This window comes from Hippoglossus stenolepis, chromosome 9 (genome assembly GCF_022539355.2).
Source record: "Hippoglossus stenolepis isolate QCI-W04-F060 chromosome 9, HSTE1.2, whole genome shotgun sequence".
Classification (NCBI taxonomy): Eukaryota; Metazoa; Chordata; class Actinopteri; order Pleuronectiformes; family Pleuronectidae; genus Hippoglossus; species Hippoglossus stenolepis.
Genome location: NC_061491.1, coordinates 15,004,575 through 15,023,062, shown reverse-complemented (window position 1 = coordinate 15,023,062; position 18,488 = coordinate 15,004,575). Strand labels below are relative to the sequence as shown.

General features: G+C 42.3%; 2 protein-coding genes across 2 annotated transcripts; one reads left to right on the top strand and one right to left on the bottom strand.

The window, feature by feature from the left end:
* Positions 1-1,902: 1,902 nt before the first annotated feature.
* On the top strand, positions 1,903-14,017 carry si:ch211-166a6.5 (clustered mitochondria protein homolog). The gene is made up of 28 exons (XM_035166571.1): positions 1,903-2,286; positions 3,732-3,832; positions 4,233-4,404; positions 4,907-5,041; positions 5,820-5,980; positions 6,072-6,226; positions 6,369-6,491; positions 6,714-6,837; positions 6,951-7,043; positions 7,136-7,302; positions 7,713-7,934; positions 8,023-8,460; positions 8,548-8,621; positions 8,702-8,806; positions 9,391-9,491; positions 9,592-9,744; positions 9,837-9,899; positions 10,023-10,255; positions 10,355-10,439; positions 10,619-10,772; positions 10,874-11,013; positions 11,313-11,393; positions 11,495-11,620; positions 11,741-11,850; positions 11,997-12,090; positions 12,175-12,300; positions 12,399-12,472; positions 13,120-14,017. Exons 1-28 carry the CDS (start codon positions 2,238-2,240, stop codon positions 13,778-13,780), a joined length of 4,320 nt encoding a protein of 1,439 aa, XP_035022462.1. The 5' UTR covers positions 1,903-2,237; the 3' UTR covers positions 13,781-14,017.
* Positions 14,018-14,723: 706 nt separating this feature from the next.
* srrd (SRR1 domain containing) lies at positions 14,724-18,349 on the bottom strand. Its single transcript, XM_035166657.2, has 6 exons — positions 18,068-18,349; positions 17,902-17,942; positions 16,527-16,735; positions 16,335-16,433; positions 15,401-15,552; positions 14,724-15,311 (listed from the first exon to the last, which is right to left on the bottom strand). The coding sequence occupies exons 1-6, from the start codon at positions 18,214-18,216 to the stop codon at positions 15,071-15,073; spliced, it is 891 nt and encodes a 296-aa protein (XP_035022548.2). The 5' UTR covers positions 18,217-18,349; the 3' UTR covers positions 14,724-15,070.
* Positions 18,350-18,488: the final 139 nt, after the last annotated feature.

The window sequence follows — 18,488 nt, the reverse complement described above, 5'->3', positions numbered from 1 at the left end:
GATTTTATTGAGATCAAATTCCCAAATGTAAATATGTTTAACATTATTTTGTGCAAAGTTATCTCACAGAAATTCATTTACGACACCATCCAAATAAAAACTATACACAAGTTGCAAACCAGATAATTAAAATTCCCCATACCACCTCAAATATTAAATGGGATGTACGTATCCATCCAGTGTCTTGTTACGACAGAGATTTGAAATTGATACTGATAATTGCATTTTTTGTGATGAAACTGAAACTACTGATCAATTATTTTTCCATTGCATGTATTCTGAATCACTTTATGGCTGGATGTTCATGAATGGATTCCCCACAAAATTGTCCCACTTCAAACGGAGAGAGGAGATTATTATTTATGGACTTGACATCATTCTGATCCTTGGGAAATGTTTACAAATCCAAACAAAACCTAGATTTAATGTGTTTCATAATACATTTTTCTAATCTCTCATCAAAGTCCTAAAACTCAAGAAAAAGAAATAATGCACTGGATGTACTCCACATTATACAAGAATATGATTTTTTTTAAAAAAGCCTTTTTAGTTTTACCTTTATTATTATTACATTTTTTAGGGCCCGAGCACTGACAGTGCATCTGCACCTGCTCATTATTTGTTATATTGTATCTTGATTCAACTGAAAATAAGCTTGTCTAATTGATAAAGCTTCGACACACATCCATTCAATCCTGTAGCTTACAGTCCTACAGAACTGAGGAGGTGACTGTTTATGAGCCGATCTGTTTTAGCACCTGAGAGTCGAGTTAGACCAGACCTTGACATCTTGCAGGTGATATGTGATGCTTTAAAAATGCCAGTCTTTACTAAAGGCCCTGTGGTGTTCAACGCCTCTGCCTAACCCAGTAATCTTAGTGTTTCGTTTGAACTGCAATATTACCTGGTATGTGAAAAATGTGACCGTGGCGGGTGTAGGCCTCAACAATCAGAGCACAACCATCTCATAAGACACAGACACACCCTGTTGTCTCACGGTTGTATTTCCATCTCAATCTGGCTTCACTATCATGACAGTAACATGAGGGATGCAGCCAAGAGATGTAAGTTTGGTTTTATCTTGGGTAGAGACACTTTTTGTCAGATGGCCACAAAAATAGGCACACTTCTCTGTCGCTCTCTTCTCAGTCATGTGCACACATGAAAATACACACATAGAGACCCTGGCTATGCATACAATTTTAAATGACTTGAATGTGTTTGTTAAATTAACACAACTTTTCATGATTCAGCAACATCATTAATCAAGTTCTTCTTTAAACCATCAACACATTCTAGTAATATTTTTCATGTAGCTCGTTAAATTATGACATTATCTTTCACCAGGACATGAGAGTTCACCTGCATGCCTGTTGCTCACCTGTCTGACTGTTTGGGTGCTGCTGACAGGATTTTCAGAATAAAATGATGCCTGACATGAACAAACAAATGAGTTACAGACAATATTTAGGTAATATACTATATTAATTAAGTTAATCATTAAAAATCATTCCCAGCTGCTGGTCAACAATGCCTCATGCAGTATGAAGAATACAAATAAAATATTGTTTGGGACAATTCAGCAGCACTGTGACATTGTATAGGGAGATGTCCCTTGTGTGCATATCCAAATCTGCTGCCACGATGCACCCATCAAGGCCCCTTGACTTTGGACTTGTAGTTTAAAAAGTAAAATACATATCACTGTTGTTTATATTAAACATGAACACAGATGAACCCTGACATTTGTAACATCAAATTCTCAATGTCAGAAGCAGAGTGGTTGTCATACTCAGATCAAACCACCTCTCCTGCAGGGTTTGGGGAGGGAGGGAGGGAGAGAGGCAGGAGTGAAACATGTCAGGGGAAGGAAGAGTGAGTAGAGCTACAAAGCTTAGACACACCCAGTCCAACACAGTGTGAGAGACAGTCAGAGGGTAATGCGACTGTGTGGAGCAAACCGAGGGTGTGGCTTTGCACAGGGAGATCAGATAAGCTGAGTTTGCCTTGGAGAAAAAAGGGGCAGGAGTCGCAAACCCTGAACAGGCAGCGTGTCACACTTTCGCTCTGCTGCTGGACCCACAGAACAGTCCAGCTGCACATTTCCACTCGCTCCCTGTCCCTCTGCCGTGCATTCCTCCAGCGGTTTGACACAAGACACGGAGGCAGCGCAACTTCGAGAGAGCGGAGAAGAAAAGAACACAAGAAGACTCGAGGAAAAGTTCAACCTCGCAGCCATGAAGGACAAAATAAGGAGAGGAGGAGGAAGAAATCCGGCCAAAACTGGTGAGGAAATCCCTGTGAAGTGTTTGTCTCTCTCTCTCTGTCTGCACTTTCCTCTTCCTTCTTTTTTCATGTGGTGCCTCCCTCGCTGGAGAATGTGAGGAGGATGGGATATTTAGCACTGCTCTGCTGCTCCGAACAGGGCCTGTGCTATTAGTCACTGCTTCCGACACATTCGTGTTGGAGAACCTGCTCTGCACTTCTTAACTTTTAAGGACAAAATATTTGCTCAGACAGACTCAATGTCTTAGTTTCAAGTTTAAGTTATAACCACATTGCCAGCCTTATAACTGCATTAGCTTTTCAAACTCTTAACTTTGTCTTTTTCAACCTTTGCCACACCCCCTTCCTCGAGGCAGAAGGTGAAATGTGTATCCCCTTATCAATGTGTTATAAATCTTTGGGCACAGCACTGTGATTGACAGTTCATGTCACCCTGAGGTACTCCTCGGAAAAGCACCGAAAGTCGTGACACACAGGAAAGGAATTCTGTGTGGTTGAGTAGCGTAAGCCAACCTTAGAAATCAGTGCCAACATGGAATTGCCAGGCCTAAAAACAACTTCGTTTTCTGTGCAAGTAAGGCAGCATAGCTCCAATAAAGAGAGAGACTGATGGCTCCAAGCTCACAGTGAGGAGGGGCCTTCGCTCAGCCAATCACAAACAAAGAAGCGATTTGTTTTTGGGTGTTTTCCAGTGGTAAAGTGGTCCCAGATTGACAGCAAGAACAGGGGGATTTACTGTACAATGGACTACAGTCTCTACAGTCAAATTAATGTTCTGCTTTGCTGTGAACACGTCGAAGGTGTTGGATATTTATATATATATTCAGTATGTGCATGCGGCCTTGCAAGCGAGCACGCTCTCCTGCCCAGTTGTAGGTTTGTTAGTTCATTTGTTGTAGCATTCTGCTGTCTAAACATGCCAGCACTGGGTGTGGTTGTCCCTTCACTCTAAGATGACATGAGGGCCAGTCGGTAAATTCAACAGGTTTAGTCACACTTCTGGTTGAGGAACACGCTGGGTCCTGCTCTCCCTCTCTGTTTACGCCAATGTGTGTGTGTGTGTGTGTAAGAAAAAGAGAGAGAGAGACACACCCCACTTTCCCTTTCTATGACACTTCTTGCATAAATTCTCTCTCACCCTGGGGCTCTCTCTCTCTCTTTGTCCTCTCTCTCTCTCACTCTCCCTCTCTCACACACACACACACACACACAATTTTTGAAAGGTCATGATCATAATTCATTCAATGCATTTTCTACAAAGCTTTAGTCTATTATTATGCTCATCATTTTAGTTAAGTGTCACGGTTTAGCTCATAAGATGGAAACTATCCTGGCAGGAAGTGAGTCAAAGGCAGGAAAACCACCTAAATGATTTGCTTGTCTGTTGGAGGGGGTCTGTTATTATCCTCAGTTTGTTCTCTTTCTCTTATTTCCTCTTCAAACAGATGTAATCCATGAAAAGAATGCTGTTGGTATAAAACAAGTTGATGACACATCATTCACTGTGAAGATCCAGGGGGCAGGAGTCGAGTCATTTGAGCTGCAGGTACAAACATGATTGATTAGATTTCATCTCAGACATTGTTCCCTGTACTATTTACATGCCAGATAAATGACAAATAAATGATAAGTGAACCTAATAGAGATAGCTAAGACGGCATAATTATAACAATTCACCATCTTGAATTTTGTGTTGTAGCAAACATTTTTCAAGGTGTAGAACCCTGCAGGGCACAGTTGACATTCATCTGTTTTCCAGGATGATCTTACAGATTTTTTTTCTTGAAGTATACTTTTTAACAGTATATGTAATACTGTGTTTACTGTCACTGTAAAAGTTTGATGTACACCCTGAAAAGTCTTCATATCGTTCTATGTAAAGCAGGAACTATCCTCTTACAGTAAGGAGTGTTCCTTGGTTTGTTAAACTATATGCATCGTTGTAGGTCCATGGATTTTGGCTCGTCCAGGATGCACTTATGGGCCTGCTTTCGAGGAATGAGGTGTGTCCACGCTCCAACCTGTCATTGGCATTCGCCAGCGCAACTCTGGATCCCCTCGCAGAGCTGCAAAGCCTCAAGGGCCTGAAACCCGGAGCCATCATTCGCCTTGTGGAAGGTTGCAACTTTTTTTTGAGAGAGGCCTCTCTTTTATTGTAAAATAAAGATAAATTGGCTATGTTCTATTTTTTTTTATAATTGCAAACTTTATTTGCACTGTGGCATGATTTTACTTCAAGGAATAGGATATCTGTAAGAATAACCCTTCCCAACTTTCACACAATCGTAAATCTCTCTCAGGTCAATGTCAAAAGATGCCTTTTCTGAGTCGTCAAAACAAGGGTGTAACTTACAGTTGAAGAGGTTACATCTGTGTGCCAACTAATTAGTCTGTTTCTCACCTTCTAGCTGTGCAACATTTTGCAACACAAACTATTCTGCACATTTTTGGTGCGTGCAGTACGTACCCTGTCAGATTTGTGTTAAGGGACTGTGCAACATAGATTTTATTTTGGGGGGGCGGGGGGGGGGGGATTTCCTGTTCATTGGGCCATCTTACTCTCAGTTCAATAAAGATGGGCATTCTGAATCTTTCTGTTAACCTGAGTACTTTTTTTTAGAGCCCTACACTGCCAGCTCGGCCCGGCTCCATCTGGCTCGAGTCGTGGAGCTGCTGAGAGCATCTGGGCCTCAGGATGCACTGAGGGAGGGACGCTCACCGAGCCTGCTGGAGACACTCACACATCAGACTACAGGTACACACATACTGAGCCCGTACAGGAAGCCAAAAAGTAGCACCCAATACAGGGGAGTAATCTATCAGTGTGCAGGGGCATGGAAATAAATGTTGTTTAAAAAACATAAACCATCACAAGCTGCAGGCTCTATAGGACCAGATATATACTACAACCACTCAAGCTCCCAGTCCACCCTTAATTATATTGTTGTATTGCTGTGTTATTTCAAACGAGACCACAATTCATCACTGTGCATCACTCCCCTCACTCAAATATGCCGGGAACTAAGAACACCATCTTAAATTTGCAGCTTGCTTACCCAGCTAGATATTTATAAAGACAATTGGTGGACTTCCTGTGACGAGATCGGTTTGGTGATTGATTGTTACTAAACAAACTAATATGAAAGCAGCGTTGCCGTGCTCCACTCCACCTACCCCTTCCTGTGTGTGACGAATACTTCACTGAGCTGCTGTTGGCTCACATGTGTCTACAGTGCCAGAACTGCCAACCCGATCTGTCAGACTGTGGGTCTACTTCTCTTCCCCTATATATATACACAGCCTTTTGAACCATTTTAGTAATTGCACATTAATAAATAAGAAAGTGGAGGATACATATGTGCGTGTGATGTCTCTCTCCCTAATACAGTTAAACAAGAAGAATGTGGTTTCTTATAAATAAATAAAATCAAGCATTATGTTAAAACCTTTGAGGTTTTGTACCGGTACCACCTCCAAAATAAAAATGAAAAATCTTTCCCTGGTCAAACTTGTGTAAATCTTTTTGGTTACAGGTGCAGACCCCAGCTCACCAAATGGAAAGAGCCTGAAACGCTCTCTGAGCAACACAAAAACGGATTCAACCAACCAGGATGCAGCTCCTCCTGAGTACCTCCTCCCTGGTTCCACAGAAAGACCACTCATGGCCCTGCTGCCGCCCAGCTCCCAGCCAGAGGTACGTACTTAAATTACCTAAATTTTAAACATTTGGCCACTGCCACATCCAAACATACACGCTGACTCTCTCTTTTTATTGGTCACATCAGGCCCCCAGTTACCTGAAGGACTTGTGTCTGAGCTGCTGGAACCCGCCTCCAGGTCACAGGAAGCTGCAGGGAGACTTCCTGTACATATCTGTGGTGACAATGGAGGGAAAACGGTGTGACATCACATCTTGTCCGAAAGGTTTTTTCCTCAACAGGTAAAAAAAAAACTATTTTCTGAATGTTATAAAAACTAACAAATATCAGGTTTATTTTGTACCCTGCATTTAGTTTTTCTATCTTAGTAACAACAATATAAATCATTTAATGTTAACTTGTTACATTTTGTCATTGTTTCAGGTCTACAGAAGATGTGTTTGATCCTCGTCCTGCACAGTCGTCTGCAGTTTATCACTGTTTCACTGAACTGCTCTGTCACATCAGTCCTGCCTTCAAAAAAACTTTAACTGCAATTAAAAACAGGTAACATTATTACATGTGTATGACAGCTTCAGTACTACTACAGTGTTATACCAGAATCCCAACAGTGGGGTTTAATGAGGTGTATAATTCATATAATTTCAATTACAATAATAAGTCCCAGGCCAAAGCTCTGATACTGTAAACTGTTGAATTAACAATGACTGTGAGGCAAGTGGATTGTGGGTAATGCAGCTTGTTCTCTTCCCTCTTCTCTTCCTTTAGGCCTCAATTACCACCAGCAGAAGTGATGCCCACTTCTTACTACACGCTGAGCTGGCTCGGGCCTCATGGGGCCTCGCGCACCCACAAAAACACCTTCAGCCGACTGGGAGTGGATGAACAGGCAGTAAGACGGGTTATTTACACCAGAAGACAAGAGTTTGTTGCTATTCTCTGAGACTTTGCTGTTGGCCGTGATATTGAGTGTAAATAGTTGTGTTTTTGTGTGGTAATTTGTAGAGTCCAGACTGGAATGAGGAGTTGCAGGCAGCCAGAGATCTCCCTCAAGGCAGCCTGGAGGAGCGGCTGCAGAGAGACAGAGCTGTGCTCCAGGTAAACAGCAGCGGCACACCTCAGGGCTCTTACCACCGGTTTTCTCTTGCCTGTCCACTCACTTTCTCTTCGTCCTACCTGTTTTCTCTCAGGTGAACAGTGCATTTGTGAAGGTCGTCATGCAGGGGGCGGAGACCGTTGTAGACGGCTTCGTGGAGCCTGCGAATGGAAACCCAGAGGACCCAGCTTTCCTGTGGGGGGGTCTGTTCATGAGCCAGGGGGCAGCAAGTGCAGTGTTTGGTGGGGAGAGGGGTCGCAGGTAAGAGCAAACCAGAAAAAAATGACAAGATGTTATCGATATAAAGACTTTTAGTACTGCAATTTCAATATGTAATATATATATATGTCAATATCTTATATTTGCAATCCTTTTCACACTGTATATATTCTGTTTACATTGCATATATTGTTTCTATTTTTTATATTCTATTGTGTTCATATGGTCCCTGTTTTTATATTTTCATAAGTTAATATTGCATGTTTACTTATTCATTTGGTTTAACTGCTGTTTCTTCTTTTTTAGTGAGACTAATAAAAGATTATGTTATCTTATATGTAATAAATAAAAAATATGCCCATTCCATGTCTCATTGGAGAATTTTCAAAAGTTTTTGTTTTCACTTTCAGAATTATGCAGATTATTTAAATGTCCTCATCTTCTACTTGCAGGGCAGCTCAAAGGCTGGAGCTCAAAGGCGTACAAGCTTACAGTGGCCTGGAGGGGCTGGAGGGGCTGCACACACTACCTACAGCCATTGTAGACTACAGAGGAGTACGTATGTCTGCCCAGGGTCTGGCTCCTGGTTTGGAAGGAACGGACCAGGAACAGGAAAAGGACCAGGACCAGGACCAGGACCAGGACCAGGACCAGGGAACTTCTCAAGCATCAAGGTAACACCCTGTGGTTTTAATCAACAACAATCTCTGCTTAGATTTTTGTTGCTTTTCCTCCTAACATCTTTCTTCTTCCGGTCCTCAGAGGCTTACTGTACGGGGTCAATGCCGGACCCCAAGAGTCCCCTCATCGCAGGCGGCTGCTCGTGCTCCTGGCTCATGCTGCCAAGTGTCTTGCTCTCCAGAGACATGTTGTTGTGGCGCCCAGCGGTTACAAGGTACCACTGTTCACACCAGCGGATTCCCAGGGACTGTTGGGAGCTGACGGGAGGTTCTACATACTCGACGTGTTCAGGTGCTTCCCGGCCGACGCCAACTTCTGCCCAGGGGCGGAGACAGAGAGTCAGATTGTCACTAGAGAAGAGGAGAGGAAAGAATGCAAAGAAGGGGATGAGGAGAAGAAAAGTGACGTTAAAGAAAGTTGGCCTGAGAATTATCACACAGACTCCGGGTTTCCAAAGAGCTTTCCTCACAGCCTCTGCAGACTGAGGCCAGAGCTGGTGCAGGCTTTCGTCCAGCACAAGTGAGTCGTTCATGAAATAAAAGTCTTTTCATCTCAGATTTTTAAGTGTTTTCACCAAGCTAATGTTTGTTTGTTTTCTTCTTTTAGACATTGCCAGTTCACTCAGCGTGTCCGGGAGACGTTGGATGAGAATGGAGGCTTTGAAGAATGTGCAACAGCTTGTAAGAAGCGCTGTAGCAGTTTGAACCAAAGTTATCTTCAGTACTTTATACTTTTTATACAATTGTTTTTATTCTTGCAGGTGACTCTCGAGCCACCAATGCAGTACGAGCTGCTTGTAAAGACGTGGGCTCGTGTAGTGACATCATCTTTGAGATTCGATTAAACCCAAATGTCTTTTCTCCAGGTAAAGACACACACACACACACACACACACACACACACACACACACACACACACACACACACACACACACACACACACACACACACACACTCAGAGTCAAACCTTTTTATAGCATCACTAAACATGTTACATACATGCACACATAGAAGTGTATGGCAGTCTGGTCAATTACAGGATATTTGTTTGCAGGGTTAAATTTCAGAATTAAAATACGTATAATAATTTTTAACATAATGATTTACAAGTCAAATACCACTGCCGAGGGAGACCATTGTGCTCGAAACGTTGCTGACAACGGATGTTTTGCAGAATAGACACATCATTGTGTTAATGAGTGGAGACATATGTTTGAAATTGTTTTTTTAATGATTAAAAAACGCACACGGACATATTTTTTACTATTATTATATATTTAGGAGTCTCATTATCATATCATAATCTGTGATCTGCAACAAAGTGTCCCCTAAATATCTCAAAGTAGGCTTTCACAGGAGCTCATGTCCTTTTCAGGGGATCCAAGCTCCCCCTAGCTCCCCTGTTAATGGAACCATGTATGACATGCATCTTGTGCCCTGTGTTTATAGGAGTATCCTTCCCTCATTCTGAACGTGCATCAGTAAACCAGCAGGAGAGGCTACTGAAGGAAGCAGCAGCTTTAATCATCACACACCAGATACCAGAGTTTGTGAGTCAATCCTTTCCTAACGCACTTTAAGAGGCTCATCATCTTGTGTGAAAACGAAAACAAGCTTATCGAACATATATGTATGTGTGGACTTGCGTAGGTGGAGCACTGCCTACAAAACTATGAGGCACCAATGGATGGAGCTTCTCTGAAACAGGGGCTGCACCAGCGAGGCATCAACCTGCGGTATCTGGGTCATGTGGTCAAGGCCATCAGTCAGTCAGAGCACAAGGAGCACCTGAGGCATATATTGGTGGGTTTTATTTACATAAAACAAGCCCTAAACTAAAATGTCCCCGCTCTGCTAATTGTGCTTTCTTCTGTCCCTCTGTCTGTGCTCAACAGAGATTGGTTGTGGGTGAGGTTTTCATCCGCTCTACAAGAAGAGTGTTCAACAGTTTCCTCCAGGTACTTTACTGACGTCTGTCGCGAACATTGCAGTGTTTACACATGCAGTCGGGTGGGGAAATAGCTGAAGGTGTGTGTCCATACGCTCCAGGACGAATGAATATGTGTCCATGGTCTTTGCAGGGCGTGGATGTGCCTAGTCTCTGTGCAGCTGTCAGTCACTTCCTCTGCTGCCTATTGGTTCCCCATTTCGCGCCCGCTCATGTGGGGGAGGAGACGAAAAAGAAGTCGAGGCGGCGTGCTCGAGGGGCTGGGGCCTCTGAGAGCACGCCCTGGAGCACGCTCACGGGGCCCGAGCTGTGGAACCTGGTCTGTCAGGATGCTGCTGAGACATATAACATCTCTGACAGCCTCGGGTGAGCACACAGCCATTGTTTGTTCTCCCTTTGTACTCGTTATTATGCAATGACTCGAGAGTTAGTTTTTGAACAACTGTTGTTTTTCTTTTCTGGCAGCTCCGGTCCAAACCACCTGGTAGAGCAGTATGGCCTTCAGAAGCTCTCTCTGCTCAGAGAGTTCTGTTTAAAGACAGGAGTCCAGGTAACAGACATCTGAAATATAGGTTCAGTCATATTTATTATTATAAACCAATTAGAATTAGTCAAGATCAACTGAAGCAAATGAATTAGTAATGTAAAATAGGTTTCCTGATAAAATCTTGAGAAGAAATATGAATAATGAATGAATAATAAACATTTTAAATTCTGTGTCTACACCAGTTGAGATTGAGGGACTACTACCTTGACAACATGAATAAAGCACCTATTGGTCCAGATGATATCGTCAACATCTTCCCTGTTGTCAAGCACGTTGACATGATGACTGTGGATGCTTCTAAAGCATTTCATGCTGCAAAGAACTTCATTCAGAAAGGTGGGTTAACAAAGCTAAACGATAGCCTTTACATTCAATATATGTATTTCGACTAAATCTTAATGAAAGGTGGATTCTGTTTGGTTTTTTTTTAACTGCAGGTCTGCTGGATCAGGCCCATGAGCGCCTGAAGGAAGCATCCTACTTGTTTGGTCGAGTGTGTGATGACCTGCACCCTGAGGCCTGTCACTGCCACAGCCTGTTGGCCAGGGTGGCCTTCCTGCAGGGAAAAGCAGCAGAGGTGGGTTTATGTTCCACATGTCATCCCAGCTGAAAAACAACATCATTACTTTGCAGTAGTGGAGTACATTTACCCATTTACTGTCCATCCACAGTTACTAGTTACTTTGCAATTAAATTATTGATAAAAAAACTAAGGAAACTATGATACAGTGACTAACCAATACATTCTCTATAAATGCTGTATACTGTATATAATAAAATGTTGCTTACATATCAGTGCATCAATAATCAGTGAATCAAATAAAAAATGTATGTGAGGCCTGCTTTAATTTCCTCTCATCACTGTGACTCCTAAAGGCTCGCAGCGTCCAGCTGAAAGCAGTGGTCATCAGTGAGAGGGTGCTCGGCTTTGACCATCCAAACACTATCCAGCAATATGTGAGTACATCTACACATTAGTATTCTTGAGCATGTTCAGGATATGTGTGTTAGCATTGTGGTTATTTACTTGATTGTGATTGTTATGCTTTATGTTCTAGACCCTCTTGGGTGTGTACATGTATGCTGGAGGAGAGACGGCCCTGGCTCAGAAGTGTCTCCTCAGAGCTCGTCTGCTATTGCTAACAGTGCACGGAGAAGACCATCCCTACACCGCGACACTGGATGTAGGTTGCAACACCTCAATAATCACTACACCCTCTAATGCTATTGATTTCACAACATAATACAAAAAATATCTGCTTTAAAAAGAAAAAACTTAAAGTCATCTCATTGTCTCCTGGCAGAGCTGTCTGGGGTTGGTGCTGACAGGAGATCAGACAGGGCAGTTCCTAAAGAATGCTCTGAGACTCAACACTTCCTTTTTCGGCGCCACAGACTTGCAAACGGCTCTCAGGTAAGTTGACATTTATAGCTGGCACCGATATTTTATTTTTAAAAAGATCTGCAACGTTTTTTCTGTATTTGTGTATCTGTATGTGTGCATTTGTCTGGTTTTCCAACGTCATCACCGTTTCTCTCGCTGGTTTCGTGTCTGTGCAGTCAGCACCTGTTGGCCCAGTGGATGTGCAGTAAGGGAGACTACAGAAGTGCTATGACCCATGAGAAAGAGGCGCTCACTGCTTTCACCTCATTGGTCAGTATATATTGGAGTTTGATTAAAAGTGGCTTGGTTTGGGCGCGAGTGAATGTTATCTTATGGCTCGTTTCTTTTCCCCAGTTCGGTGAGGATCATCCCCAGACAAGCTGCAGCAAAGAGTTTCTGTGCACCATCACCAAGCAGGCGGTGCAGGTGGAGCGCTCTCTCAGACAGGCAGGAGCTGACAGTACGGAGCAAACAGTGGAGGTATGCGTCTGGATGGCGCTCTGGTTTTCTCTGAGAGTGCTGAAAGAGGAGAAATGGATAAATGTGTTTGTTAACCTCACCGTCCTCTGTGTCTTCAGTGTCTGACTCCTTCAACTGAGACCAGTTTGGAGCAGATGGTTCTGGTGACCGGAATCAGGAAGATCACACAAAGGTAAATATCACTAATATGATATGTGTTGAATGAAATGCTGCTCAGCTATTCTTTAAAAACCAAATCTTTACAATATTTATATCATGGCTTATAGTTACGTTACATCAACAAACGTTCATGATAAGGATCCCTTAAATTTGTTTATTAAAATAATTTGTATCCATACTGTATATCCTGATCATTGAAAAATATACTAGTTATATTGTTACCTCCACCAAGGAGGAGTTATGCAGACTACAAGACAAATTACCATGAAACTTGGGGGTTGTGATGTGGGTCAGGAAAGAATTCATTAAATTTTGGTGCAGATCCGGATTAGGAGGCGGATCAAGGTTTTTTCTTTTTTTTACTTTATTTAAAATTGCGTTTTTCAACAATAATTGACCTTGATGACAAAATCAGGCATATTAAGGGAACTAGCATTCATGAGTGTGTGAAATTTGGTGTTTCAAGTATATTTAGGCTTTCTATTGGTCACTTAGGCTTTAGCTCTAAAACTATTCTAATATTTTGGCTACTACTGGCATGTAAGGCATGTAGTGATGCAAACTCTGCTTTTCAAGTACAATTTGCCCCAGCTGCTTTAGTACTTTTAATATATATACTTTTTGGGGGAAACTACTCATGAATTTATTTCATTTTCATAGTAACAGGTTCCAGGAGTACAAGCAGAGACACCTGGAACGAAAAGCCGCAGCTTTAAAGGAACTGGGACTAGGGCTTCCTGGCGAGCTCTTCGCCTCAGCGACTCTGAAGGCAGGAGAGAAAAGCCCGGATAAAGAAACAGGATGCGGGAAGGAAGCTGAGGATGGAGGAAGCCCAGCGGTGGAGAATAACAGCGAGCGCCAACACGAGCAGTTGGTGGACGAGGTGTCGGTGGTGGGTGCAGCTGCAGTTTCAGTTAATGGTCATGTGGTGGAGCCGGCGGAGCAAAACAAGCATGAGGAGAAAACAGAGAACAGGGAGGAAGGTGACAGAGCCACTGAGGTGAAAATGGTGAATGGGGAGTCAGAGGTCAGGGCTGCAGGAGAGGAAACTGAGAGCAGTGTAGAAAAGGAGGTGACGAGCAGCACAGCAAACGGGGAGATAGAACCTGAAGCAACATGTGAGGAGATGAAGTCAGAGGAGAAAGGTGGTGAATCAAACGGAGTGAGGGACACCAAGGCTACACCGTTAGTCCTGAAGAATAAAGGGACCTGGGCTGATGTTGTTTCAAAATCAAGTATAGTGAATGGAACAGGACACAAAGACACAGTAGTCAATGGAGTCGCAGATAAAGTCACTGCGAATGGAGTGGCTGAGGAGTGAACACATATCAAACCAGAAAACACTGCTGTAGTCAAGTTTTTCTAACGTCACTGCTGTAACAATAAACTCTGCCAGGATCCGAGAGGTCGTTTGATTCAGTGAAGCACAGAATGAGAAAGCAGAGAGTGAGAGGATGAGTATTACTTTGTGTTGGAGATGTTATTACTGATCCAGGGAGAGGGCTGTACTGTGTGTTTTTCTTTTCCAACAATAAACTTTTTACTCTTGAGTATTAAACAGCACTTGTCTTCTCCTCTTTAACGTATCTAAATCATCTGTCTGATGTAAAAACGCCCAAACTGCCAGTTTGTTTTCGATATATTTTTGGAGAATATTGGTCTTTATTGATAGGTAATGATTAAAGTGTGAAGGGGGGAGAGAAAACCCAGGAATGCATGCAGCAAAGGGTCGGAGGAAGACTCGAGACTCCATAAACGGGTGTAAAATGGGATTATACCAGTGTTTATAACTTTTACTGGCACTGCAAATTCTGGGTGAATTCTTATCAGTCACTTTATAAAACAGTGTTATTCAATGATCCAGCCTGACATGGATTTCATGTAAATAAAACCTTATTTCTACAGAGACCAAAATCTGCTCGACACATTTAACCATTTTGTTTAAACCTTGTGTTTATACGTTTAGTTTAGACGGTAACGCCTGTGGAATAACGAATCAATTTGTTAATCTTCCTTTTGTTGGTGTGATGCAACAGATTCCAACAATGGAAAGAAGTTGTCGGTGCTGTAATTGGAATTCATGAGTAGATAAAAGATAATAATGTAAATTGTTGAGTCTTAGTGTCACTTTCTCTCTTATTCTGCATAACTGACTCCACATCTTAATCTACTTGACTATTATTATTTGTACTATTTTTTATTTCTACTACTAACTGGTGCTCCTATCATTAATAACATCATTACATCAACAGACAAAAACTGAGTAACTGTTTTCAGTGATTTATTACCCATGTTATTTCATCAACCTAACAAATGTCAAGCCTCAGCATATAAAAGGAGATTTTCATGTTGTACTGACTGATAATAAAAATTGCCGGCTGTAAAAGCACCAGATACGTAAACACTTGAGAAATCCTTCCAATTCTCTGGCAGTAGTTATTCATCGCCACTCGAACACCAGGTTAAATTCATCCAGGATGGACAATATTATCTTTTTCCTCTTCTTCCTCAAGAGTCCGCCCTCAGTTTGGAGCATAGTTCATTTATTCAAAAACTGGTCATATCAATAGCAACAATTATAAAAAATGTCCTGTGTTTTCCAAATGCCGTCTCAGCTCTGTGTTTGCCTTCGTATAATCTCCAAATCAGAGCAGTGTTGGTACTGTGGTTCGGGTGACTCTGCCCAGGTGGATTGTGGGAGTCTGTTCACACCGCTGGCAGGAAAGGTGATGACTGCCGTGTCACTGAAGACGTCAGTGAAGCGGGGTGGACAAGGCAGCTGTCGCTCCTCACACACACCCACAGCCTGGCTGATGTAGCTGTAGTCCCGCTCGAACTCTCTGTCGATCGCCCTGTTGTTGGTACAATAGAGAGGGAGCGTCACCTCCTCTCCCCTTCAGTTTTTCAAAACTCACCTCCTTCAGTCATTTCTTGTACAAACCTGTCCCTCATGCTGTTAAAGCTGTTTCCAATGATGGTCATCGAAGGAAGAGATTGTTTGCGCCAGTTCTTCCAGAGAAGGTTGTTGTACAAGGCTTTCCCACAATGCATCAGGAAAAAGAGGGTAGGCTTGGTTGCCAAACGCTTCCCTTCCTTAATAGATAAAGGTGAGACAGAATGCTGTTGAGACAAGCCACTAATTAGGAAAATCAACTTGCCGAGGCCTGAAACTTGCTTGACAAGGGTCCTTCAATTCATTAATCATAACAGCAACTTACATGTTACATTGTTCACAGTGGGTGTATTCTTACCTGTCACGCCCTGGGTTTGACTCTTTGATGCTTGGTCTTCGATTATTGACTCTGAAAACTTGGTTTCCTACACTAGACGATTTTACAAATCTGTCCACGCTAACATCTGAGATAGCAAATACCAATAATAATATAAAAAAGAGTGGGTTCTCTAGTTTGTTTAGTCCTTGTCAGTGAACTGTTATAGTAATCTGAAATGAATGGAAACCAGTCGCTGCCTTGAGAGTAAAAATTAGTAAATAAATCTAAATAAATCATGGATTGACCTTTTAAAGTTATTTAACTCCTGGTCAGTGCTGTGTCTGGTGTAGGTCTGGTGCTCACAGACAGCCAATGTTGTCTTTTACCATTGTGGTTGTCACCATGACAACAGAATGAGGAAGATGAGAGATGTTTTAGAAATGTCCAGGAAGAAACAGACAGTGCTCTATTTAATTGTAAAGCCCTGTTTGTAATTCTCAGAAAGAAGCGTTATGCTCATCTGTGGTACGATTTGAAAAATAGTTTATTTATCTGCCAATTTATCTGTGTATTCATAATCTGTATCAAACAGGCTAAAATAATCAAAAACACTAGAAAGGTCTGATTATTCGCTGCATTGTTTATCACAAGAGATCAACCAACCTCATTTTCTGTGAGTACAGTGAGACCCAGCTTTCTCAGTACGTCCCTCTCTCCAGTGGAGAATACAGGGTCATAAACGTAGCAGTCCTCCAGTGGAATCTTAAGGGAGCAGAGCAGTGAGACACAGTTTAGGATGAACAGAGCCACATGCGAGTGTTGTGAGTTATCTCACTGATGACCTCCATGTCTGACCTGTCCTGCATCCAGCAGCAGCAGCAACGCGGCAAGCTGGTAACGAGCCGCGGCGCAGGAGGAGAAGGAGCCGAGGCCGTAACACACACACTCGAGCTGCTGACATTGTCTGTCTTCCCTGTCCTTCTCCAGCTGCTCAGTGGGATCCTCAGAGTCCTTGTCCTCTGGAGGTTTGGAGCGGGATGTCGATCCTGCCGCCAGCAACAGGCCTGCAGAACAATCAGGTTCATCAAGGTGCAAGTTAGAGCGTTCCTCAGTAAAAGCTGTCCATTAGTCAAGTGGCAAGGTTGCCAGGTCCATGGTATTTTACTTTTGTAATAGTGTTGCAAATTGAAATTATAATCCGTGGGGAAAGTAGACCTGTTTTGCATTGGACTAAGAAGGCAAAAGATCCCAAAGCATCAAAACAAGGGACATTGAAAATTCTAAATATTCCCAGTTGAGGTGTTTTTTTCTTTTTTTGCTGTAAAGAGTTCAAATTCGGCCTTGTACAAGATAAACAGTTTTTCTGAAATCATTTTAATTCAGCATATACACGGCCCATTGACTCATAACACACAAACACTTCGCTTTTCCTCTTCCACCCTGCCTGGACGACATGAATTTACTATTTATGTGTCATTTGCATTTACCGTAGTTAACGTCATACCTTATTTCAGCTAATGCACCATATCATGTTAATTCATAACCACTGACAGGTTTTTAATGTTGTGGCTCATCTGTGTATATATTGTGAATAACCTAAATTATTTATTTAGGTTATTAACATAACAGTGTGTTTCAGCTGATATAAGGTGAATACAAATGCGAAGAGTACATACATAGCCTTATTACACACATGTTTGTTATAAGTGTATGATTAAAATATAGTGAAGCAACATGATCAGATTTTTCAGCTGAAATAAGGTGTTGTATTGAATATGGTATATGCATATGATATATAAATAGTAGTTCATGTCATCCAGGCAAGTGGAGGAGATTTAGTTAAAACATCATATACTTTGTCCAATCATGCAAGGTCATGTTGGACCTCGGTTAAAGAGCTTTTTAGGATAAACTGCTTGTAATGCTGGCACACTGAAAATGGATGCTTTTTACGTCTTTGTGGATATGACAACACAACATGGCAATGATAGAAATACTGCTGGACTTTAATAGCAGGTAGGCAATGGCTGCAGTCTATTTCCCCCCTGTTAATATAGGTTTTTTTGGTAGTTTTCCTTACTCTTGTTGAGGGTTAAGGGCAGAGATGTTGCACCTTGTTAAGCCCTATGAGACAAATTTGTGAATATTGGCTATACAAATGTAATTTGATTGATTGATTGATTGATATATTTTGTCATGCAGACCTGGCAACCCTGCCCTGCACACTCACCTTTCCACTCCTGCCAGAAATCCTCACATCTCAGCTCAGACCTGTACAGGGAGCAGAGAAGCAGAGTTACACAGGGACTCAAGCCTGTGGAGACAACGAGTATATTCTGCTGACATGTGATTCATATTTCAGGAGATTGCTGTTTGGTGGGAATCATGTTTCTTACGCTGCGTCTCTGATTCGTTTGACAGTTTTCTCCACATCCAGCTGCTCCTGGCTGCACGTTGAGGCTGGACACCCCTGATGTGTCTTTGACTTCCGCGCTGCGCCTTTTCGTCGCCGGGCAACCTGCCACTCATCTCCGGTCTCTGACATCTACACCGATTCACCCCCGAACAAGACGAGTCCCACTAAAACATCCGTACCATCACTCAAACGTTACTTTGTGTTGGGGGACATGCAACACGTGGGACTATATTGAGTGTGACACACGCGCGTGCTCTTCCGGTGTCATGACAAATTTAGCATTCTTGCTTAACTTTGATCAAATTATCATAATTTATATAATTCATCTGTAAACTTTAATAATATTTATTCATTACGTTATATACTTTTTTAAAAATAGGCTTTTACGTGTTATTTTCCGG

Bases quoted from the DNA above. Each gene is read 5' to 3' on its own strand.
- srrd (XM_035166657.2), bottom strand. From the start codon at position 18,216: ATGTCAGAGACCGGAGATGAGTGGCAGGTTGCCCGGCGACGAAAAGGC. The intron at 17,943-18,067 runs GTAAGAAACATG...CTCCCTGTACAG, and splicing joins AAACGAATCAGAGACGCAGC to GTCTGAGCTGAGATGTGAGG. The intron at 16,736-17,901 runs GTGAGTGTGCAG...ATTGTTCTGCAG, and splicing joins TTTCTGGCAGGAGTGGAAAG to GCCTGTTGCTGGCGGCAGGA.
- si:ch211-166a6.5 (XM_035166571.1), top strand. From the start codon at position 2,238: ATGAAGGACAAAATAAGGAGAGGAGGAGGAAGAAATCCGGCCAAAACT. The intron at 5,981-6,071 runs GTACGTACTTAA...TGGTCACATCAG, and splicing joins CGCCCAGCTCCCAGCCAGAG to GCCCCCAGTTACCTGAAGGA. The intron at 10,773-10,873 runs GTGGGTTAACAA...TTTTAACTGCAG, and splicing joins AAAGAACTTCATTCAGAAAG to GTCTGCTGGATCAGGCCCAT.